General features: G+C 40.9%; 1 protein-coding gene across 1 annotated transcript in view; it reads left to right on the forward strand.

Moving 5' to 3' along the window:
* FBN1 (fibrillin 1) overlaps positions 1-24,865 on the forward strand; it is a 252,366-nt gene that overhangs the window by 118,433 nt on the left and 109,068 nt on the right. Inside the window, exons 8-14 of the mRNA XM_029237630.1 lie at positions 6,802-6,927; positions 12,415-12,573; positions 16,620-16,799; positions 17,434-17,574; positions 19,283-19,402; positions 22,417-22,542; positions 24,173-24,295. Of these exons, the coding sequence (XP_029093463.1) occupies positions 6,802-6,927; positions 12,415-12,573; positions 16,620-16,799; positions 17,434-17,574; positions 19,283-19,402; positions 22,417-22,542; positions 24,173-24,295 (975 nt within the window). The remainder of the gene's footprint in view (positions 1-6,801; positions 6,928-12,414; positions 12,574-16,619; positions 16,800-17,433; positions 17,575-19,282; positions 19,403-22,416; positions 22,543-24,172; positions 24,296-24,865) is intronic.

A 24,865-nucleotide genomic window follows, 5' to 3' on the forward strand; every position in this document is an offset into this window, starting at 1 on the left:
GTTCCCTGTGCTATACAGTAGGTCCCCATTAGTTATCTATTTTATATATAGTAGTACGTATATGTCAATCCCAATCTCCCAATTTATCCCTCCCCCCTTCCCCCTTGGTAACCATATTTGTTTTCTTTATCTGTGACTCTATTTCCGTTTTGTAAATAAGGTCATTTGTATCCTTTTTTTAGGTTCCACATGTAAGCAATATCATACGACATAAAATTTACTTCTTTTGATTCACACTCTGGTGCTTGTTGTACCATATTATATTGGCTGCTTTCCTGGATGCAAGCCATTACCTCTACTTTAATAACTCTATTTCCTAATATTTTGAAATATTTAAAATATTATGGTATAGATTTCCAGGTATTATCATACATATCTTTTATGACATTAATAAGCTCTTAAGGTTTATTGCATCAACAATGGGTCATTTTGAGGCTTTCTCAGCTTACTATATTCGGTTTCAAGAGATGTAGTCAGCTTCAAGATTTAGGGCAATATACTTCCTATGGCTTGTCCAGTCTGTGTTGTGTTTTCTGGAATTATGATAGCTTCTAGTTTCAACTAGAGTTGTTTTCCTGTGACACTTTCTTTCACTCAGACCAGTCAATTAACATCAGTCAGGATTTCTCACCTTCTCTCGTTGTGAACTAGACAGAAGATGCACAGAATTAATGCTCGGACTGAAAGAAAAGTGATTCAAAATCCTTTTATTAGTGCTAAGAAACCTATTATAGTAGTGTGACCAATGGACCAGAAATTCAGGCTGAAAATTACTTAATCCTTTTCCACAATTTTTTTTTTTTCCGGCTACATATTGAAGTCAGTAGCAAGATAAAACAGAATACTTTTGGCTAGACCTTTTTTTTTTTTCTCTTTCCCATCTTCTGTTATATTAAATTCAGATGATGGGTTTTTCCCCTTCCCTTTAATTTTTCTATGCAAAATTGATATTGGAAGAGAATGTCTTGTTAGTACTGCATTTATTCTGGCCTGGAGACTGGTTTGGGCATTGTTGCCCTGCCTTACTCTGGTAGGAAAGCAGTCGGAAAGTCCCCTGAGAATGCTTGGTGAGTGGGTCCCCTCCTTCGACTTCCTGGCCCATCTCCAGTTCCACCACCGCACCATGGGAATGGCATGACTTTGGGCCTGGGGTGATCTCCAGGCGGTCAATAGAAGGAATTCCAGAAAATCTGACCCCCACCACAGAGAAGATCAAGAGCCCATATATGCCCTAGGAAGATGGTCAGGCCACGGTGGGGTTCTGTGCCCTTGGGAAAGTGGTTCTGGCACCCTTGCCATTACTTTGAGTGGCTTTATTTTTTTTTATTTTACTTTTTTTTTTGCGGTACGCGGGCCTCTCACTGCTGTGGCCTCTCCCGTTGCGGAGCACAGGCTCCGGACGCGCAGGCTCAGTGGCCATGGCTCAGGGGCCCAGCCGCTCCGCGGCACGTGGGATCCTCCCGGACCGGGGCACGAACCCGTGTCCCCTGCATCGGCAGGCGGACTCTCAACCACTGCGCCACCAGGGAAGCCTGAGTGGCTTTATTTTTAACTTGAAATAGACTATTTTATTTTGTTTGGTGATTTACAATTGTTTTGAAATTTTTATTAGAGTATAGTTGCTTTACAGTGTTGTGTTAGTTTCTGCTGTACAGCAAAGTGAATCAGCTATACGTATACATATATCCCCTCTTTTTTAGATTTCCTTCTCATTTAGGTCACCACAGAGCCTTGAGTACAGTTCCCTGTGCTATACAGTAGGTTCTTATTAGTTGTCTATTTTATACATAGCAGTGTATATATGTCAATCCCAATCTCCCAGTTCATTGAATGGCTTTTTAAATGTATCTTCCTCTTGACTTGGAGAGGAAGGAACTGGGTAGCTGGAAGCCCAGAATAATTTTTAAAAATTCAATCAAAAATTGGTTTCAGCCAATTTACAAGATGCTTACCTTCTCGCCGTCACTGATGGTGAAAGCAGCTTTGTGTGAGATCTTCCTTTTGCAGAATTCTCCCTTACTTCTTAAAATGTCCCCCTTTTCCCAAAACTTTTTGAAAATATCATGTACCTAGTTTTATATCAACACATGCAATTTAGGTACCTTTGAAATGTAAATTAGCGAGCTGAAGCGATTAAATAAAAATTATTAAATTTTCATAAATTTAAGAAGAAAAAGATTGAGATTTATAGTTGTGACTTGAGAAAAAGGGAAGCAGAGTTCATGCCCGCCTTCGTTGTTGATTTTCCCAGTGACTCTGGAGTGTGCCCCCTGGAAGAACACACGAGCCTTTTCTTTTTGGAAACCAAGTCCATATTTGCATAGGTTACTGTGGAAGGAAATTAACAAATAAAACGTGTAATTAAAGGATTAAGTTTTATTTCTGGAAGAAGTCCCTTGGATTCCTAATTAACCACTAATATTTTGGGATTTAGATTAACACCAGCCCAGCCTTTGGCAATTACAATACTGTGTGATGCAAAGGACTTTTTAAAAATGTAACTCTTAAATCTAATCTCTCCCTCCTATGTAAGCCAAAAAACTTTAAGGCTTCCCTTTTCTAAAATAATGGCCTATTTATCTGATGGCTACTTGCTATCAGGGACGCTTATCCTGCCAGACACCAAGGAGAATTCCTGGAGCTACTTAACCCATTGCTATCTTGGGGCTCCATCCTCTGCAGGTTTGGTGCAGGCCCTGATTCACTGTTCAAGGTCACCGGCTCCTATCCAACTGCTGAACAGAATCTCTGTGGTATAGGCACAAGAGCCCTGGGAATCAGGTAGACCTGGGCTGAATCCTGGCAATGTCCCTCATCCTCTGTGTGATCTTGGATAAGTCAGTTACCAGCTCTGAGTTACATCAACTTTCAGATGAGGAGATTGAACACGATTGTATCTGGGAGTTCTTTCCAGTTCTGCAATCAGGCCTCCAACTCCACATTTCTCACTGTTTCTCAGTCGGGATGGGACAGCTGGGGCTACATGAATAAGAAACCATGCAAACTGGCATGCGTGGTGTGACTATAAATTGTTAATAAGGCTGATTTTTTTTCAACCTGACTTGAAGTATCAGCTTGTTTGTTTTTTAGTCACATATTTTACATTGGATTTCAGGTGTCTAATAAAGCAATAATAATAGTCTCACAGGCTCGGTGGCATTTATAATTATTAGTATCACATATTGCTTTTTAACAGCTGCCACAATTTTTAGTTGATTTTTTTCTCACTTTGTTAGCGATCTAGACAGTCAGTTTAACTGGTTTCCCCCGTCTCTCAGTCATGTCAACATCCATGATCTTGGATGGAGCTCCTGGAGAGCTGGGTGTCCCAGGGATGCCTGTCCCAGAACTGGGACCCAGCTCTATCCCATCGGCCCTCCACAGTCCTTCCTCCCCTCCTGCTAGAGGAGCCCCAGGTTAGGGAAGAGGCCAAGGGATGGGAAGAATGCCTGGAGAGAGCAGATGAGACAGAGGGACAAGAAGGAAGAAGAAGAACAAAGGACAGGGCAGCAAATCAGGAGGGAAGGGACCTACCATTTGTGTATCTGCTTAGGTCCACAGCAAGAAGCCAGTGAGGCCATGGGCATAGCTACTTCCAGCAGCTCTGTCCTGCCCCAAGGAAACAGGGGGAAGTGTTCAGAGCACAAAAGTAGCTCTTCCCAGCCAAGTTCTACTCCCCACCAGGCTCCTCAAACGGATTTACTTTGACAGTGGCATTTGATACAGACTGACTTACAGAAACGCTGAGAAATCCACTGATCTCAAATTCTCTCCTGTGTAGGATCCCTGACATTCTATTAAAAGGTGACAAACACAGTGTGCTAAGAGCCTGGAAAAATAATAGATTAGTATGAATGTGTTTCAGAGTGTAAGTGATTTTGTGATTGAAATGCTTTATTCCAGACTTTTATTGTCAGGGACTCCCACCATGGCCTGCTCGTGCAATCAGAACTCACTTCCCTTGCTAGGAAGTGATGGGACTGAGAAGCAGGGTGGTTCAGGAAACTAGAAAGGCCCTAGACATGGAAAGGGAAAGGGTGTGTCACTGAGGAGACAACATTGAAGGGGCCATTTAATAAGTTCCTTCAAATTGAACAATTTGGCCTGGTGCTTTTAGCTTTATCTGTGTGACAAGTAGGGACGTACACTCTACGTTGTGTTTCCTGACCTGCTGACCTTTGAAGGTGTGCACCCTAAGTGGAAACCCTGCCCCTTCCTCCTGCCCAGCCTGTGGCAGTTGAAGACTTGGATTTAACATCACTTTATACACGCACCTCTTTGCTCTTGTTTCAGGTTTTACATGTGCCAGTTTTCTGAAGGCCTCAGTGGAATGCAAGAGCTGTGCCTAGGCACCAGAATTATAGAAATCAGGTTCTATGATCGTAGCTACAGTGTGAGAGTTAGATGAGTTGACACCCATAAAGCATTTAGACAATGCCTGGCACTCAGTACATATTAATTCTTCTTCTTCTCCTTATCCTCAGTAAAGGGTCCAAATCTAACGTAGCCAGCATGTGAAAGAAGATGTTTCCTCCACCCTGCCCAAGTTAATCCTTGTTTTTATTTTTATTTTTTTTAAATTAATTATTTTTGGCTGTGTTGGGTCTTTGTTGTTATGTGCGGGATTTCTCTAGTTGCGGCGAGCAGGGGCTACTCTTTGTGGTGGTGTGCGTGCTTCTCATTGTGGTGGCTTCTCTTGTTGCGGAGCACGGGCTCTATGTGCACAGTTGTGGCTCGCAGGCTTAGTTGCTCCGTGGCATGTGGGATCCTCCTGGACCAGGGCACCAACTCCGTGTCCCCTGCATTGGCAGGCGGATTCTTAACCACTGCGCCACCAGGGAAGTCCCAGATTCTTGTTTTTAAATAACTTTTTTTTCTGATATATGCTGTCACTTAAATAACCTCTTTGGATATTGATGTCTACTAAGTGTCCTTAAAAAGGATGACAGCAGTCATTTATACAAACAAGTAGAAAAATGTTTCTTTCAGTAGACTCTATCTGCTCACATGATTTTTGATAGGTATCATGTGACTTAGACATCAATTTTTAGGGACATTTTGAGAAAGGTACATTTGTGTTAATACCTTTGTGTTATGGTTATAACCTCCTCTCTTGTTAGATGAGGTTGTCAGGTCCTCTAGGCTCTTTGATATACTTGTTTGGCTTTTTGTTGGTTTTAGGTAGTAGTGTGGCTGGTAAATACAGAAGGATCGATGTTAAAGAACTGCCTTAAAATGAGCCTTGAGAGTATGGTTAGATTAAGTTCTAGACCCTGAGGCTCTCTCCTTAGCTGTTTCTCTGCCTGACTTTCACTGACTCCACAGTGACGTTTATATCTGTCGGAGTAGAATATGCACCTTTCCCTTATACAAATTCACAAGGACGATCTGTCTGGGTTAGCACTGACCCTAACATAAGCTGTGACATATTGCTTGGTTTAGCCTCTAGCCTAGCCTAGAAGAATGGGGGTTTTGCTTTTAAAAAGGTTAAACTGCATAGAAACAGTGTCACTGCTGTCTTTTTGACTAACAGGGTGAACTTGAGTCAGAAGACACTTGAACTCTATTTTGGTCCACTTAGAACTCTATTTTGTTTTACCAGTGAAGAGCAGTACTTTAACTAGAGAAGAAAAGTTCTTATTTTTAAACTACCCACACTGGCAGTCTGGCCATTGCAATGGTTCCAGGAGGCTTGGGTCAGACTGTCCCTCTCCCTAGGTCAGTGCAGAAAGCCCCACTTGTCTTAGGGAAGAGGCCACGTAGATACCTTGGGCCCTGAGTTCACTTTTAACCTAAGCAGGACATTCTCAGTTTCTTCTCTCCCCACACTGGTGCCACATCTGTCGACAACTGCCAGTGTCTGATTGTGGCTCTTGAAAAGCTCTCCTTGAAGGAAATGGTCTGAGTTGTCTAAGTGACTTTGACTTCTTCCTTAAGGAGACCCAGTGGCCTCAGACTCTGAGGGCTAACCACAACTCTGACCTCAGCCGACCCCACAGGGAATTGGGGAATTGGAGTGGTTTTCAGAGTTGTACCCTTTGGGGCGAGATGACCAGACCATTGTCCTTCCTCCACAATCAGTCGGTGGATGTGGGCGCCTGGGAAGGTTGTAACCCCGGGTGAGGTTGCTCAGGCTGCTCAAGGGGTCCCTGAAGGAGCTGAGAGCTGGAGGCCATCTCCTGACAGCACTCCCAGATCTGGGACAGCAAGTCATTTCCTGACAGAGGATTCGGATGAAGCATCTCAGCGTCCACCACAATTCACTCTCTGAACCCAGAGAAAACCATTGTAGTGGCAGTTTGGGAGCCCCTGAGAATACCAAGTTAGCCACGTCTTGGTCAGCAGTCAGACCACATGGTCTCCTCTGTAGGATTTCAGTATCTGTGGAAAATCAGATCAAAAACAAATGCAGGAAGTGATGCAGAATATACAGTGGATAGAAAGGGAGCTTAACTGAATGTGCAGAACACGAAGAGAAAAGGGAAAACAAAATTTTAAACAAAATATTTGGAATATTAGCATGCTGTAGGGACTTGAAACAACAGTACAGTTTTAGATTTTAAAGGCAGAATTTCTTTCATTTTGCTCTAATCTTTCAAATTTGGTAAATTCCTTGGGTAAACCTGTCTTGAGAGAAGAAACACCCATTCTTTGAATTAACTATTTTATAGGCAGCTTTTATTCTCTAAAGATTGCTGTTTCTGGGAACATGATTTGATGAGTGTTACCTCTGAATTCTTGTAATGATGAACGGTTTTATACTGTGTTCTACAAATACTGAAACTATTCTTTTCATTCCAGATATTGATGAATGCAGCACTATTCCTGGAATCTGTGACGGGGGCGAATGTACAAACACAGTCAGCAGTTACTTTTGCAAATGTCCCCCCGGTTTTTACACCTCTCCCGATGGTACCAGATGCATAGGTAGGTGTAATTATAAACATCATGCACAGTTTATGTAAATCAGTTCCATAATAGACACCATTCTAAGGGAGACAAAATTTGTTAAGGGAGACATATAATTTCTCACTTGAGGTAAAATGTGCTTTTATGGAAGTCTGTTAAATAGTTGACCGCCCTCTTGAAGAACAGAGGTAACTGTGGTCTTGTTTTGGGATTTTTGCCTCCCATAAAGAGATGATCCAGGAGACCCTACAGATAAACTCAGTCTAAAATTAACTTTGCAGTTATGTGACCGTCAGACCTTGAAGCCATCTTTGACTCTTCTCTCTCTTTACCCCCACCTTCAGTCATTTCCCAGGACCTATGTTAATTTAGATCTGAAATTTTGCAATAATCTTTTAATTGCTCTCCCTGCTTGCTGGCTTCCCTACATTCCGTCTTGTCAGATTTATCTTCCTAAAATGGTGCTTTGATTAAATAACTCTCTTGCTCAAAAACCTCTGGTAGTTTTCCATTAGGATTTGGAAATTAGTGGTTTTCAGCCTATATCCCATGGAATCTTCAGGTGCTGCAAAGTCCTCTAGGGATGCTAGGGTTGGAGAGGGGGACAGGGCAAACGGGGAGGCTGAGTGGAAAGGGTTCCTGCCTTCCCCTCCCGCTTCATACACACACGCCAGGCAATTTTGCTTTTATCTGGGTGGGTGTTAGGCTTGCATCTGGGTGGGTGTTAGGCTATCCATATTTTGCTATTACAAAATATCAATTAAATAAGTGGTTCTGTTGTTCAAAATATAGATCTGACAATAGCTGGATTTAATGGCTGCTAAGAGTTCCTTCAAAGTCCAGTATTCTAGAATAAAGTTCAAGTTCAAAAATGGACAGCCCGATAGAGAAGGAGCTTCACTCTGTGACCCCTCCCAACCTTGCTGACTTAGCACAGTCACTGCTTCTCACCCCCGAACAGGCCATTCACAGCAATTGCTTCATTCACGTTGCACCACTCAGAACACGTTCCCCAGTGCAAGCCTCCTTTCACACTCTTACTCAGGTTCTCTATCTTTGAAGGTGTCCCAGATCAGCTTACCTGAAAGCAGTTGCCCCCCCGAACCTAAGGATATCTTATTAGAAATGGTTTTATAGGGAAATTCTGTGTTTCTGTATGTTTTTATCTCCCTAATTAAGTTGTAATTCTCCTTAGAGAACAATAACTGCTAGCCTTATATTCCTGGTGGTTCTCAGCACAATTCCTTGCATGTAGTAGGCACTCAGTAAGCATGTGTTGACTATCAAAATAACTAATCCCTTATTAATAGGGCCAAGCTGAGGAGCCTATGGCAGAAGGCCTCAGAGGAAAGTGAAGGCTATCTTTTGATGTTTGTTTCTGGCCCATAGTTTCAAAGACACGCCAGCTTCACATCCTCACCACAGGCCATGAATTTCAGACCAAAACAGAATTGCACTTGAAATTCTGAATTCCTTTTTAGTTAGTCACACGTAATAAAAGCTGAGGGCAGTCTCTCCGTTGACATTTGAATAAGTACAACTCATGAGGGAAACGTATCTGGACTTTTCCTTAGAAGCAATGGTCGGTGGCGCCCGGATTGCCTGATTTTCCAGAATCTATCCATAGATCTTGGAACTGCAGTGAAAGGATGGCAAGTGCAGTTCATGTAGCTCCTTTTTCTCCCCAAACTGTCCCAATTAACACATGACCTCCAGTGGATACGCCTAGCAGAAGTCCTTTCCTGGCCAGATAATAGGTAGATTTTTTTTTTTAACCTTCAAAGAGAGCCCCAAACAGCATTAAAATGATTAATCCTTTTAACACATTTACATATCAGAAAGTTGACATTTTTAAAGTTCTTTCCTTTTTACCTAATATACCCACGCTAACTTTTTACAAAAGAAGGGAACTAAGATTCCTGGGTCACCTCCTCGGTGTGAGGTGGTTTATGGAAATTATCTGACTTAAGGTTCAAAACAGTACTGTAGATGGGAAGAAGCTGAGGTTTGGGAAGTTTAGATAAATAATTTGCTCCAGCTGTTTAAGCAGTTAATAAGTGAGGGAGCTGGGATTCCAACTTGGGCTGAATCTACAGTCCGGACTCCGCCCATTGCTTCCTCCCAGTGACCGTCGGATGCAGTAAACGTTTGCTTGCCATACCCCTAGGCAAGCACTGTTCCTCCTTCCTTGGAACTTTATGAGACCCATAATTAGCAACTTACATAAAGTGATCCCAATGACATTTCTGCCTTCCCTACTGCCTGCCATGGTAAACCACAGAGACCCCCAAAATTATCCCCAGTGGCAAGAAAATATGTATAGTCTCCAACTTTTAAACAAATCCAAGGTTTGTTGGCAAGTTGGTTATTTGGAATTAGTGAATCTAACCAATGGGAAACCCCACGTGTAGATAGTGGTATGTGGTATCTTCCTTATACATCTCTTTTAACCATGATATTCAAACTGTTACCTTCTGTTACCGCATTCTGCGACTCTCAGATCTCACCAGTTCTAACACTGCCTTTGTCGTGTAAGCGCTGGTAGAATTATTGCACTTTATTTTTGGTTTTGTGATCTTCGTTTGGCACTTTATAATACTTTGTGTAAGGCTGTCTTTTCATATTAGTGTGTTCTGTCTCATCAATTCCCAGGACTCTTAGAGAGTACCTAGATTGGGCCTCACAGCTCCTAGCTGCTGGTTGGCCCCAACAATGTTAGTGATTGGTTAGGGGAGACCTGCTGACAGGCTAGGATGACCTGCAAACACCTATTGATATTTAATCCATCATATATTTGTTTTGATGTGATGTGATTTCTGGGTCCTGAGAGTAAGGCCAAGTGATTCAGAAGTGGAGAAAGGAAGAAAGTTTCTTACTCCTTTTCTGCCAGATGTCTTGGTCAGGGCAGATTTAAAATAGATGAAGGTGTCTAAGGTTTCTCCAACCTTCATTTACCTCCTCTAAGTCTTACCATGCTTCTCCCTCAGCTCCCATAGATCTTCAGATTACTTTAAAGGCACCCCTTACCCTCTATGCAAAGCGATCCAGCACCAGATGATTTCCTTTCCACTCCCTTTGGCACTACCGTCTGATGACATGGAAGACTTCAGGCTGGCATGACCAAGGGTCAATTCCCCTGAATGGTTCCTGCTTTTCACAACTCTTCCCACTGGTTTTCTTTACAATTATAAGTTGTGTAAATGTGTGTATTCTTAACAAAAGCTCTCCTGCAAAAAAAAAAAAAAAATTGTAAAATGATTATTGTATATGCAGGTGCCATTTATAAATCAGGAACTGCCAGCAGCCCAGATGTGGCTGGTGATTCTTCCAGTCCCACCACTCACCATTTTGTTCCAGCGTCTCCGACCCATTGATTTATCATATAAGTCAGCCAGCTGGGCAGTAAAATAATATCATAGATAATTTGCAAAATAATAGATATAAGCCCATTAGGAGCTTGCTGTTGGCAGCTGTGGGTCCCAGTTTTGCTCTGAAAGATGGCCCACACTGAAAATTGTACATACAAATTTTGGTCAAGTGTTTATACTGGGTTTTGACCACCAAATTCATTTGAAGCTGGGATATAAGCCAGTTTTGAACATCTCTTCCCATTCTGTTTTTTTTGTGTGTGTGTGGTACGTGGGCCTCTCACTGCTGTGGCCTCTCCCGCTGCAGAGCACAGGCTCCGGACGCGCAGGCCCAGCAGCCATGGCTCACGGTCCCAGCCGCTCCGCGGCATGTGGGATCCTCCCGGACCGGGGCACGAACCCATGTCCCCTGCATCGGCAGGCGGACTCTCAACCACTGCGCCACCAGGGAAGCCCCCTCTTCCCATTCTTAACGGCCTTTGGTTTCCATGCCCCAATATTAATCTTGGGGTATATGAAGTATTAGTGTCTTTAAGGCAAAGCAAATTAGGAAGCAGGAAGTTCTGTTTCTCCCCCTTGTGCACAGGGGAGGTGCCACCCATGTCTCCACAGAGCATTCTTTGTCTGCACTCCCCTCTCCAGCCATTTACCCTGGACCAGGCTGGAGTAAAACTTGTTCTGCCTCTTTGCTGAGGCTATTAGTCTGACCAGAGGTGCAGGAACTGGGACCACAGAAAATTTCTGGAAAGCACACTTACACTTGCTAGTGGTTTAAAGTACTTTTTAGAAATAATCTCGTATCCTTTAAAGCTGACCCATAATTTTCTTTTATGGTTTGTCTAGGTTTGATGTAGCCATCTTCACTCGACATTAACAATTTAAATGTTTCTAAGTCAGCCTTGGTTTTTTCACTTTATTAATTTATTGCAACCTTCAAGATTTTAAGGCTTTGTGTTTTTGAGAATGATGTAGATGAAAACAATGATAGGGATGACCCTCTCTGATCAAATGTTGGTTAATATGCAGACTTACAGGAAACATGAGGACAGATTTTTGACTACAAACAAATTCTTCACCTTACAAAAGGGTATCCCAGTTATATTCCTTCAAATGACAAGCATATTCAAAATACTAGTTTCAAAACTTATTTTATAGGAACTGTACAGAAATACATTTTACTTAAAGAGAGATACACCCGTAACATATGATAGTTAGATCAAGGGGTTCTGCACTTGGCTACCTACCTCCTCTATTCCACCGCATGACCTCAAAGGCTCATGAAGCAGTTAGGTTTCTCCTTTGTCATGGGCTCTTTTCTGGTAACCCAGAGGTGTACTTCAGTGTGTCAATGTTGTCACGTCAGTCAGACATGATGTAACCCAATAAAAGTGATATATAGAAATGTCTTCCCCTGTTGCTTTGAGAAGATACCGTTCTGCCACGAAAACAAAGTTCCTTCAAGAAGTATTGTATCCTATAGCACTAAGAACTTGCAATCATGTACATTTTGAACTTGTAAATAATTAGTGCCTTATGAAATCTGTTAGGGCCCCAGGACAAAAGGAAACCTCGATTAACGAGCAGTGGATCTGACTGCAAAATGGCTCGTTCCTTTAAAAAAAAAAATATCTCACACGTCTGACTCACGGTTTCAGACTGAAAAATAAGAAAGGTCTTTTAGAGATGTAACCTACGGTGCAGACTTCATGTTGTTTTAAAATAGATTTATATCAGTATTTGCCTAAAGTGGCTCAAATTAAGTCGTTTGAAACCAAGGACAACACAGTCTCCCTTCAGTATAGAGACATGTCTCTATACCTAATTAACCGTCACTGCCAGTGATTTTCTTCTTCTCTCTTTTCCTATGACCCATATGGTTGTAATCATTTGTTCCCACCTTGCGGATGGAATGTGGGACTTGGGCCAAGTGTACCAGCTCACAGGGGCAAAAGGTGTGAGATGGAGGGATCTCTGACTGAGCGCTGTTCCCGAGTGGCACTCACAGTTTACCTTCTAGGGCTGAGTGTCAGCTCATCCTGCCCGAGCCCCACTGGGAAATGTGGAGGTGCTGGGGCAAAAGAGAGTCGTTTCACGTTTGATCTCAGTGATGTGTATGGGGGTTTCTTTGTCCTCTCAGATGTTCGCCCAGGATACTGTTACACGGCTCTGGCAAACGGGCGCTGTTCTAACCAGCTGCCGCAGTCTATCACCAAGATGCAGTGCTGCTGTGACGTCGGCCGGTGCTGGTCTCCGGGGGTCACTGTCGCCCCCGAAATGTGTCCCATCAGAGCAACGGGTAAGAGCCCTTCCATTTATCCACAGAGTATCTCTGCTCAACCCCCTGCGAGCCCAGGGGAAATGTACGTGCTGCAGATTTAGTGGAAACCAGGGTAAGTGAATAACATTCCAGAAAATAAAAGAGATGGCCTTCAGGGAAATTTCCCCAGGTAATGAACAGGGGAAATACAGAGGCCCATACAAATGACACTGTTCGCAGGTACTGTATCTTACTTAGCTTGCGTATTAACACTGGGTAGCAACCTGACCAGTCAGAAGAACTGGTTCCTTCCTAGTCTCCTGTATTTCTTTTGTATCCTCAAAAGCGCAGCAGAATAAAACTCAACTCCCTCAGAGCCTTTCAGGTGAGTTATTCGGGATACACGTTTCCTCCTTCCCTAACGTTTGACACTCTCCTCTTCTTGGCTGCCAAGTCCTGTTGATGTTTTTTTCTTTTCAATTTCTCTTTTCTGTCATATTCATTTCCACATAAAGCTCATTTTCTCTCATCTGCACTATTGCAGTAGCCTCCTAACTGGTCTTTGTGAAATCCACAGCTGCCACGTAACATTTCCCAAAGCCTAACTCATCTGAAATTCAGTTTTAAAAAATTGTGTCTGGGGAAAAAGTAGAGAAAGGTGTCCAGAAATTTTTTCGCAGGATGAACTCAGGCAATATCCAGTGGTCCAAGTCACTCCATTTCTTGAAAATAAAATTTTACTACTTAGCAGGGCATTTAGAGTCCCCAAATCTGATTCCCGTTCATCTTTTAATTCTTATTCTTTATAGTAGCTTTATTTTCTAATTAAATGATGCAATCCAGCTTTCCTTGAACCCAGTCTGAGCACTTCTAAACTCAAATATTCTTTTTTCTCCAAACTTCTCCCCAGTTCAGGTCCTTACTCCCTACTCCCCACCCCTGCTACCTCTGCCTGTTATACACCCTCTTGTTGGTTGAGATTCCTCTCAGATATGACCTAATCCCTGCACATCCCAAGACCACCACTGCTGAAAATGCTCAGTGCTCTAGGTTTGTACTGTTGCTGTGATACAGATCCCATCTGCTCAGGTCTGTGCCTGTGTGTGTTCATATATAGCTTTTTTACTAGTTAATAAATCTCATTAGGGGGTTTCAGTCATCGTTATAATGCCTTAGTCCTTCTAATTTTTTAACGCTTCTCTGGTACTTGGCGAGAACTTGCTGATGGGAGGCATTCACGTAGAGTGTACAACTTGCTAGGTGACGTCTTTCCCACCAGTTCTAAGTAAAAATTGGGGTAATAACTTCTTCTCAATCTGGTTCCTGAAAAGTATGTTTAAATCAGGAAATTTTAGGGGAGAAAATCAGGATGCGGATGGATGAATGTAGAGCTAATGAAATACTTCAGAGTGTGCTACTCACAGAATATGAATGCCCCATTATCATGGGTTATAGACCTGCTCACAGATGTTATTTTTAAATTTCTATTTATTACTGAGAATTACGTGTGTGGACTAAAGAAGCAAGAAAATCGTTCAATAAATTTTAACATATAACAGGTCATATATTTTGCCATATATTTTGACTGTCTCTGGCCTAAAAATATAAGGCACCCTTCTTAGTTCACTAGGGGGACCATTTAGTAGGTCACTGTTTAGAAGCACATGACTTTCTGCTAAGACCTACTGCTTGGATACCAGAAGAATCACTTTTTAAATGTATATGTTAACTTAGGAATCAGCAGCATTGATGTGGATTCTTTCCTATGTTGAGACCTTGAATAGAAGAGGGAGGACTAGAGTAGGCTTAGTTGCTGAAGACCTACTTTGGGACTCATGGAGCAGCAGGCCCGGTCCCCCTATGTAACTTTGCAGGGAGCTGCTCTCCCAAAGGGTACCACTGAAAGATGCACAGCCCTGAGACAGGCCCAGAGCAGAGCAGATGGATAGAGCAAACTAATTTGCAGGTAGGTGTGTTTGTTTGTTCAAATGTTCCAGTACCAGTACTACAGAGCTCTGGGTTCTTAACTTATGGAGAGTGATGACGTAGGAAGAATTATTTCAGATTGGTCAGCTTTTCACTTTAAAAAAAAATCAGTGTCATCTCTGGATTAAATGGAGATAGGAAAGTTGGACATCAGTTGAACAAAGTCAGCCCCAGGTTGCTGATTCTGAATGTAAAGGGGCTCAACGGAAAGTTATTAAGCCGAAGAAAGTAGGAAAAAGTACAGAACCCAGCCTGATACACTTTCATGGAGAGGTTGAGATGAATTTAATGGCATGCTTAAAATACCCACCTAGTTAGCAGAAATGCTGATAAGCTATCCAACTTCTTTTATAGAAATCCTAAAAGACTAAAAAAAAAAAGGTTGATTGGTGCTTGGAAGCTAATAAGTACAATTGCCATTCAATTAAATCCAACATAGTTAATAAATTCCTCTTCTGTGCAGTTTTCCAGGTGAGGCTGAGAGTGGGATTTCGTCATGGGTTAGACACGATCCTTGACTTCAGAGACTGCACAGTCTTAGTGGTAGAGAGTTGGTAGAAAGCAGGTAGCCAGGAAATGTTGGGTATGGCACGTCCAGGTGATAATTCTATAAGGAAGATCACTGTGGTTTGACAACAGGGATTGTAGCATCCTGATTCAGGGAAGCAGAAACAATATATAAATCCTTTCCAAATACAGTCAAGTACTACAGAATCTTTGTGGGTTGAAATTCCAGATAAACAATGCAGTAGTAGAATTCTCTGAAAACATAAACTTAACCTGAGTTGGAAATGTCAAGTATGATTGAAAAAGTTTTAGTAATGGACCAGAAAAAAACAACAAGGTACGTGGTAGCTAGGTATGTTTAGCCAAATGTAAATGGACAGAAGGTCCCATGAGGTTGAAATATGAATACATTTCAGTACGACATATCACTGTGTCATAGAATAAGTCAGATTCTAGTCCACAAGGAAAATAAAAATACTAGCCTAATTTCTATTAATGGATGAAGCTAGTATAGAAAGTACCTATGGAGAATCCCTGTGTGACAGAGGTAATAAAATAATCAACATTCTGGAAAGAGGGAAAAAAGAAATTTTAAAAATTATATAGTTTACTTATAGAAGGGAACTGTGACAAAATATGGCTATTTGTAGGAAACATGAAAATGAGTGGCTTTAAATGATGCCTATCTACTGATAACTCCAAAACTTAGCAGCAGCCCTGACTTCTTCTCTAGGCTTCAAACTCTCTTTTAAAACTGCTTTGTGACATCTCCATGTGGATGTCTGATATCTCAAAATTCATATGCTCAACGTGTAGCTTTTACCCACCAAACCTGCTCACATCACAGTTTTTCCCATCTCAGCAAACGGCACCAATGTCTACCCTGTTGCTCAACTGGAAAACCAGAAGTCATTCTTGATTTCCTATTCCCTCAGCTCTGACGTTTACTCCTTCCCCAAACACAGCCCATTCATCTCTAAAATAATCTTCAAATGTGTTTACTTCTGTCCAGTTCCATCACTGGCTCCCTTGTCCAGCCATCTTTGTCTTGCCCTTGGTCTTCTGCAGCAGTCTTACCTCCCTCCAGTACAGTCTCCAAATGCCAGTGAGAATGATCTTCTGAAAATGTTCATCTGACCATGTCCCACCCCTGCAGAAGACTACCAGTGACTTCCCAAGGCATATAAAATAAAATCCAAGCGCTAAAAAGTGTGCTCTTTAGTGTCCTGTGGGATCCACAGGTGGGAAGACTGGGTGGAGATCATGGCATTTTATTCTATTCTTCCTTGAGGTGAATTTTGACATAGGTAAAGACTTCCTAGGTTTTAGGAGGGACACGTGGTACACACTCTGGGGAGTTTGTTTCCAGTTTTGAATTATTGTTCCAGTCTGGTTGCTGCTGTAGGTTTTAGGAATGCTGACTGAGGAAAAAAAGCCAAGTCAGTTGGCTTTTTTCCTTTTCTCCAATTGACCTACGTGGTTTGATGATCAGTTGTATTCAAAATTTCTTTACAAAGTAAGGATGGCTTCCATGGGCCTATGGCATATGCTACCCCTCAGCTGTTGTGTTGTGTTTTTTTTTTTTTTTCCAGAGGATTTCAACAAGCTGTGCTCTGTCCCTATCGTAATTCCCGAGAGGCCAGGATATCCTTCCCCACCCCTTGGCCCCATTCCTCCAATTCACCCTGTTCCTCCTGGCTTTCCTCCTGGACCTCAAATTACAGTCCCTCGACCACCAGTGGAATATCCATATCCATCTCGGGAACCACCAAGTAAGAGCTCAAAAGTCATCTAATTACGTTTCTTGCATTAATCAGGTTAACTTTTTTGTTGTTGTTTATGCTGTTTAAGTCATTAAGTAAGTTTAACCAATCCTTAAAGATTTCATTTACAGAGTGTAGTATATAACTTTCTCAACTGGCCTATTGCATAAAGGAAAACGGGCAGTTTCATATTCTCCAGAGATTAATGTCCTTTTGCTATTGATGTTGTGGGAGAAATTTAAATCTGATTCACAGAATGAATTCATAGAGGAGGCATTAGATTACTCTTTGGGTTATATATCATGCAAAGCAGTTTTGCAAATAGTTAAATGCCAGTAACTCACTGCCTTTGTTGCTTCCCTGCGCTCGAGGCCTGAGAGTGAGGCGGAGGGAGCGGTGGAGAGAAGCAGGCAGAGGAGCAGGCTACAGCGAGGCCGCGGTACCTGGCAGCGTGCGCCACGGTGCACAGGTGCTCTCTGTAGGCGAGAATGGAAACATGCTCTGTTGACGCCAGGCGACCTTTGCCCAGAGTGTCCTCCTTCCTTTATGATTCAGCATCTTGCCCATTATTACTGGATTCAGTGCTGGTGGAAGATGCCCTAGTTAGACATAATTTTAATGGGGTTTCGTGTTATTCCTTCAGGGGTGTTGCCAGTCAACGTCACTGATTACTGCCAGCTGTTTCGCTATCTCTGTCAAAATGGACGCTGCATCCCAACTCCTGGGAGCTACCGGTGTGAGTGCAACAAAGGATTCCAGCTGGACCTCCGTGGGGAGTGCATTGGTACGTGATAGACCACTAGCTTGGCACCAAGAGGCTACTGCAGTGCTGTTTCACGACCGTATAGGTTTTCTATGGCTGCTATAACAAATTGTCTCAAGCTTAGTGGCTTAAAACAACACAGATTTATTATCTTATATTTCTATAGGTTAAAAGTCTGACACAGGTCTTTCTGGGCTAAAATCAAGGTGTCGGCAGGGCTGCGTTCCTCTCCGAGGCTCTTGGAGAGAATCCATTTCTTTGCCTTTTCCGGCATCTAGAAGCCGTGTGTATTCCTTGGCTGAGGGCCTGTTTCTTCATCTTCAAAGCCAGCAGTGTAACATCTTCAAATCTCTAACTCTCTGGTTCTCTCTTTGCATTCCTTCTAACACATTTAAGGATCTTTGTGATTACATTGGGCCCATCTGTATATAATCCAGGAGGGATGGATTCCACTGATTAGCAACTTAATTGCCCTTGCCATGTAGCATGTTCACAGGTTCTGGTGGTTAGGACATGAACATATTGGGGGAGGGGCATTATTATGCCTACTGTAGTGACTTTTAACTTTCATTGTAAAACACATTCAAGGCATTGCTGGTAACTCTAACTTAAGCCATCCTATCGAAGCCTGACCATTAAAATAAAGCATTAGAAATATCCCCAACTTATGAAACTTTGCATGGTTTACTAATTTGAGTGGATAACTTACCAACAATCTCTAGTTAGCAAGGAACTAAAGCAAGGAACTTTAAGTTGTTGATAAGGCAGCTAAGCTAGTGAAGGAAGGAAATGTAACACGAGGATAATTCGTTGGATTGGATAAGAACACCCAGTTGCCATCTAATTTTTTAAAAATAAACTGCTCTCTTAGGTCTATTATAAATCCCAATTCCAGTTATGAATCAGGCAGAAATAAGTAGTTCTTGGTTTCTCATGCTATATAGTTTCCTGGTGATATGAAAGCCCCTTCAAGTAGCTTGTTAAGAGAGAGTCCTTCAATCCTGAGAGGTCATCCAGAGCTGGGTAGGAAAGGCAAAGGGAACGTCTAGCTCAGGGTTGTGAGATCAGACTTGCATCTGCCACAAGAAGCATGTGACTTCGGACAAGTGGGTTATCTTCCATAAGCTTTAGCCTCTTCATCTTCACAAACAGAGGAATAAAAACCAGTTTACCTGTAAGTAAACTGATAGCTCTAAATGAGTGTAAAACTAGTGGGAGCCTGTCTAGGGGCGGGGTGGAGGTGGTAGCAGCCTTGATGGTGGGTGAGAATTGCCCTTTAAACAACAACAGCTTCATGGTTTGTTGTAATATTCATAGCGGAACTGAGAAAGGAATGCTTAGATATGGTTAGGTCTTCTTTTCATTGAAAAATTGAGCTTCAAGAGACACTCAGAATTCTGTCCAGAAGCCGCTTCTGAAATATTAGTCTGTTTGATTCCCTTACGTCAGACCCAAGGAAGAGAAAATGTTTATTGGCTTGGAGCGTTGAGTTGCTGCGTATTTGGCATTTTTCTCTGAAAAATGACACAGGAGAATAATACATTCTAACTGCTCAACGAGTTAAAGTGGCCGGTGACACGGTTTTTGTAGCGGAAAGAAAAAAGATCTTTGCATTACGCTGTTTCTTAAAAGGGAAGTGTTTTAGTGAGTAAAGGAAACCAGTAAAATGGTCTTGGAGTACGAGTGACTGCGGTCTAGTGTCTTTACTGAAATATACTGTGTTTTGCAGATGTTGACGAATGTGAGAAAAACCCTTGCGCTGGTGGCGAGTGTATTAATACCCAGGGCTCCTACACCTGTCAGTGCCGACCTGGCTATCAGAGCACACTCACCCGGACAGAATGCCGAGGTACGTGTGGTCCTAGCTTGGCACGTCGGACATGTATGCTAAGTAAGGAGTTAGCTTTGAAGGAATTCCGTGGAGTCTGAATAACCCTTGTCGGGAGAGGCTAATATGCTCCCATTGCTTTTTTGCACTTAATTCCAGAAATTGTTACTCTGAAGGATAACATCATAAAATCTGGCAAACATTCAAGTTATTTTAAAAGATGTTTCTGTGCCTGTGGGAATATCTTCTTTTCACTTCCTTTTTTTTTTTTTTTTTTTTGCCTCATCGCGATATTGTCTTAACTTTTAATCTGAGAGCTAGGGAATGGGGTTGTCGACAACTTTGTTGACACAGAAACTGAGAAAGGTATCAGGTGAAATTTTACGCAATTAATTGCTTCATGGAAAGGCCTGAAGGATAAGAAGTGCCTGTAAGTTCTTGCTGCTTATTTCGTGTAGTCAGCGGCAGCATCACCTGGGAGCCAGTTGGAAATGCAGCATCTCAGGTCCCACTTGAGACCTGCTGAATCAAAATCAGCATTTTAACAAGATCTTCCAGGGACCCTTACGCATGTTAAAGTTTGAGAAGCACTGCTGTAAAGTTTCCTCACAAAAATTTCCCTTCAGATTTGTTTATTAATTGACTTATTAAGCCACCCAATATACCTCTTATTGGATGACTTTGATGTACTGAGTTTCTGAGATAGAAAGAATTAAGATATGTGCCCCACCTCAGGGCACTCAAATATCTATATCTCTATAAGTTGGGCACAGAATGATCTGTTATAATTGATCAGTAAAGCCAGATAAAAGCAACAGAACTCTGTTGAAATTAAATACAAGGGAAGATAAGGGAGGTTTGTATCACTTTAAAAATTTGTCAGCCATTAATGAGTTAATTTTATTTGCCTCTTTTAGCAAAAGTTCTTCATATTAGTTGAAGGCATACAGATGTTTTTATTTTTTATTAGTGACTGCTTTCAAAATCTTTGAATTTGGTTCTGACTCAGGGATTTCTTGCCATCAGTGTATTTTAGTACACCGCTTATAAATGGCAATTTTGAGCAGAAAAACCTGGAGCACCGCGTTTCAACCTGTTAATATTTCTATTAATGGCCTACTTACTGAATTACAAATATAGTTTGAATTTTTAACTGAGTTTAGAACCTTCTTTATAACTATTGTTTAAAATAATCAGCACGTACAAACAGTATACGAGGCATTTTGCAATCGTGGAAGATAAACCGAAACCAGTGTTTCAGAAGACAGCACTACTAAATAAGCAAATAGAAGACATTCTTGAGAGTACTCAGCTGCGGCAGGGGCCAATCAGTGTAGGTGCATGTTATTGTCATCACTCTGAGACTTAGTTTATTAGAGACTGAAGGTTACCTAAAAGCCTCAAGCACTGTCTTCTTTAAGAGCTAGTGCGAAGCTTAGCCCAAGCACAAGAAGTTGATAACGTGATCACAATTGTGGGTAGATGAACGTTGCCACAGAATGGTCGGAAAGGCTGTATACTTAGCTGAGAAGGACACGAGGAACTGAACAGAGGGGACAGAAGAAACATACAGAAACACGATAGAGACGTTGAATGGCAAGCTTTTCATTTATTTTTGTAAGGCAGCAGGAGCCCGAATGGCATTTTCAAATTAGTGAGGAGAGAAAAAGCTGAACTCTTTATCCTGTTGATTTTATCCTTGGGCCTCCATAGATTATAGAATCCTAAAAAAAAAAAAAAAGTAGATTATAAAATCTTAAAAAAAAAAAGTCTGCTGAAGAATATGCGGCTTTTACTATTTTTTGGAGTGTGGAGCAGGTCAGATTTTAGTAAGGATTAAGAAATAAATGAGAGAGAAAAAGATTGTAGGTTGTTGGCACAAAGATCAGACAGAAGAAAAGCCCAGACTGCTTCAGCTAGTCCAATGACTCGTGTGGAAACCACTGCTGGATCTGCCCAGAAAGAAAGTGCGTCTGAGGGTCAACCACAAGACACCGTGCAGACACAGGGTAGACAGAATAACCAGTATGCCATGAATGCACATTCTTGTCGTCCAAAAGATGTTTAGGGCTCTTATACCCAGGCACATGGCCTCAACTCTGCATGGGTAGGTCTGCTCCCATCCAACTCTGCTCAGTGCCCTGGCCTCTATCTCTTGGGGAATAAGCCCTGGCAAAGGTTGTACGCTCTGTAGACAAGGTGGTTTGTGTTCATCCTTTTTGATGTTCATCCAGGCATGTAGCCTAGAAACTGAGGGGAATAGATAATCCAGGGTGACTCGTTGTGCACTTTAGGTTAATTACTAATCTTTAAATGAGAGATCAGATGCGGGTTATTTGAGTTATTGTCATTTTTAACACTTCCATATCATGCTCTGTTGTTTACTTTGGCATAATATTAAACATGAAAGAAAAAAGGGGAAATGCCCCCATAGTACCAATATTTTGTTTGTTAGATAGAATACTCATAAAGTTAAAAGAGACTAAGAATATATAAACAAATAAAACTGTATTTGGACCAGAACTGCCATAAGGAAGGTAGACATTTCAGAGTCAAAATGATTGACGGTTTTCAGATGGAATTAGGTTTTTAAATTGTTTTTTTTTTTTTAATGGCATTTCTGTTTAACTGTTCTGATACAGCGAACATCAGATCTGCCTTTTGAACATGTCCTAAAAGACACCAGCCAAAGTTCATTGTAAATAATGATATATACTGGCTCATTGAATTACCTAGGAAAATGGTGAAAAAGAACCTATTTTGTTTACGGAACTGAGATTTAGGGAGTCTTCTTAGAAAGTAAAGTTAAACTGAATGCTATTATGTTGGCATTTTTTTCTTTCATATGTCTTTCAAACTTTTATTAGTAACCCTAAATTTTATATTATTTAATACTGAGTTTATGTTGAAGAATATTATTTAGTAATCAAAACCCAAGACTAAGATCATGAGTTTAGAGATGGTGAGAGGAAGAAATAAAATAATTTAAAATCCCCTAAATAAAGCTATTTCTTCCTTTTTGACTTCGATTTTAGACATTGATGAATGTTTACAGAATGGCCGTATCTGCAATAACGGACGTTGCATCAACACAGATGGCAGTTTCCATTGTGTGTGTAATGCAGGATTTCATGTTACGCGTGATGGGAAGAACTGTGAAGGTAATATGGTGTAATAATAATTACAGTATAATCATGTCATTCCCCTATTCCATTGCAGTTTCAGTATCAAAAGTCTTTAACAAGGCCAAGTCAAACATTGAGTTAAAGGTCAAAGTATCAAATGTATATTCACCTATTGTTATCTGGGAGGATGCCTAACTTTCAACAGTATTAGTTCCTTTAATTCACATTTGTGTGAGTCAAATAACATTGTAAATATAGGAGCAGAGCTTGCTATTTAAATATTCCTGGTGACGAAACTTTTGTAGCATAAATCATTACTTCCAAATTTTATACAGTCAGAATTTGTACATTAAAAAAAATAGGACACACCTAATCTCATATATTCTTCAGTCACTTATAATCCTTTTGTTTGAAGTGTCTATGTAGTAATGAAATATTACTAAGGAGTATCTGAAAATGTAAAATTGGAGAGAAATGTTGGTGAGAGTCAGCCCTTTATATTGCCTCTTGAATTAATCACCTCACTTTGAATTGGGCTGTTTCATTTTGTCTTTTTCCCTGCCTTTTCTCCCCTAAATTGAAAATGTGACAATTATTGATGAGTTTCCACTTCTTAGACCTTTAGCAAAAAATGAAGAATGCTCCTTATCATCTTTCCCAAAGTCTTCGGGAAAGATCCCAAGAATCTATTCATACATTAAAGGAATTTCAAAATTGTTCTTAGAAACATTTTTGGCAGAATATTATCTCAGTGATTCAATTCAAAGACTTAATGCCAAAATTCTCAGTTGGGATAGAGTCTTGTTTAAAAAAGAAAAAATCATAAATTACTTCGGTCTGACTAAAGCCTGTAAGTGAAAACACACTGTGTCTAGAAGAGCAAGTGCCTCCTAAGACAGCTGTAATATTAAATAAAATAGCATACTGATGAATTTAAAGAAATATCTGTATGCTCAAGGGATCCTAAAGGTTAGCTGTCATGGCTATACTCTATAGTCAAGTCTTGCATTTTACAAATACATTTTTCCTATCCCTATTTAAAATTGCTTCAAACTGCAAGCAGTTCTCTGGTTTCTACTTTTTAAAGAATCAAGAAGTAGCCTAAATACATTTCATCGTTCTTAGTTTCGATTTTGTTTTTATTTTCAGTACATTAGAAGTAATGTGGATCTGTAAATATAACCATCAGGCTGTTTACACACCTTTCAGTTTGTAAACTGCTGTTCCTAAAAAGAGCCTTGGTAGCTCTTATTGAGTTAAATTTCATATATATATTTATATGAAAAATATATTTATATGAAATTTCATAGATATATATTATGAGTCTAATACATATACATGTGTATATACATATATACGTGCATATACATATTATATATATACGTATATGCTTGTGTAAGTATATATGTATATATATACACACATGTCCTAAAATAAATTTAGCCCTATAGTTTGCATGCACATGTCAGAAATTGAGAACTTGAGATACGTATTTCATATGGCCACTCTTCTCTTTGTAAGCTATAATTTGGATGAAAATTAACCTTAGACAATAATAACAAAAAGTAAAGAAATGTGACGAAACAGAATTATATTGATCCAGGTTGGCTTCCTTTGTAAGCTTACTCATCTGGCCATAAGAAAATATATCCTTTGTATTTTTCAGATATGGATGAATGCAGCATAAGGAATATGTGCCTTAATGGAATGTGTATCAATGAAGATGGCAGTTTTAAATGTATTTGCAAACCTGGATTTCAGCTGGCATCAGATGGGCGTTATTGTAAAGGTTTGTGCTATAAAACTCTAAATCATATTCTTCACCCGTTTTTTCTCCTCTCTGCATTGCTTAGAGCTACCACCTTTCCCTATTGATTCTCCCTATTTAAAGTACCCCTAACTCTGTACTAAGAAACCTGACTGGAACTCCTTCTTAAGTCCAGCCATCCAGAGAGCTACGATTTATTCCCAGAAGGCTGTTCTTACTTCAGAAAGGGTGTTTGGTGTCTTCTCAAAGGAGCCTGATAGGCTCCATAGCAAATGAATGAGAAGCTGAACTACCATTTGGACTACCAACAGCTGTGAGCATCTTTTTAAATAAGCTGAGTTCTGCCTCTTCCTTACAGTTGAGGAATAATGACAGTTGGCTTCTTGATGGCTGTCATTTGCCACCTCTTACATCTTCACTGGACAAAATATTGTAGACTCTTATTGTGGTGATCTCTTCTTCATAATTTCCTCCAGATACCTTAAGAAACACAATTTATTTAAGCTTTATCAAATCACAGAAGCAAAAAAGGGAAACAGGGTTAAGCAGAAGAAATAAAGGAACCAGGAGCCAGTATTTAGCTTTGTAACT

This window comes from Monodon monoceros, unplaced genomic scaffold, assembly GCF_005190385.1.
Source record: "Monodon monoceros isolate NGI ecotype Baffin Bay Population unplaced genomic scaffold, NGI_Narwhal_1 Super_Scaffold_21, whole genome shotgun sequence".
Lineage (NCBI taxonomy): Eukaryota > Metazoa > Chordata > Mammalia > Artiodactyla > Monodontidae > Monodon > Monodon monoceros.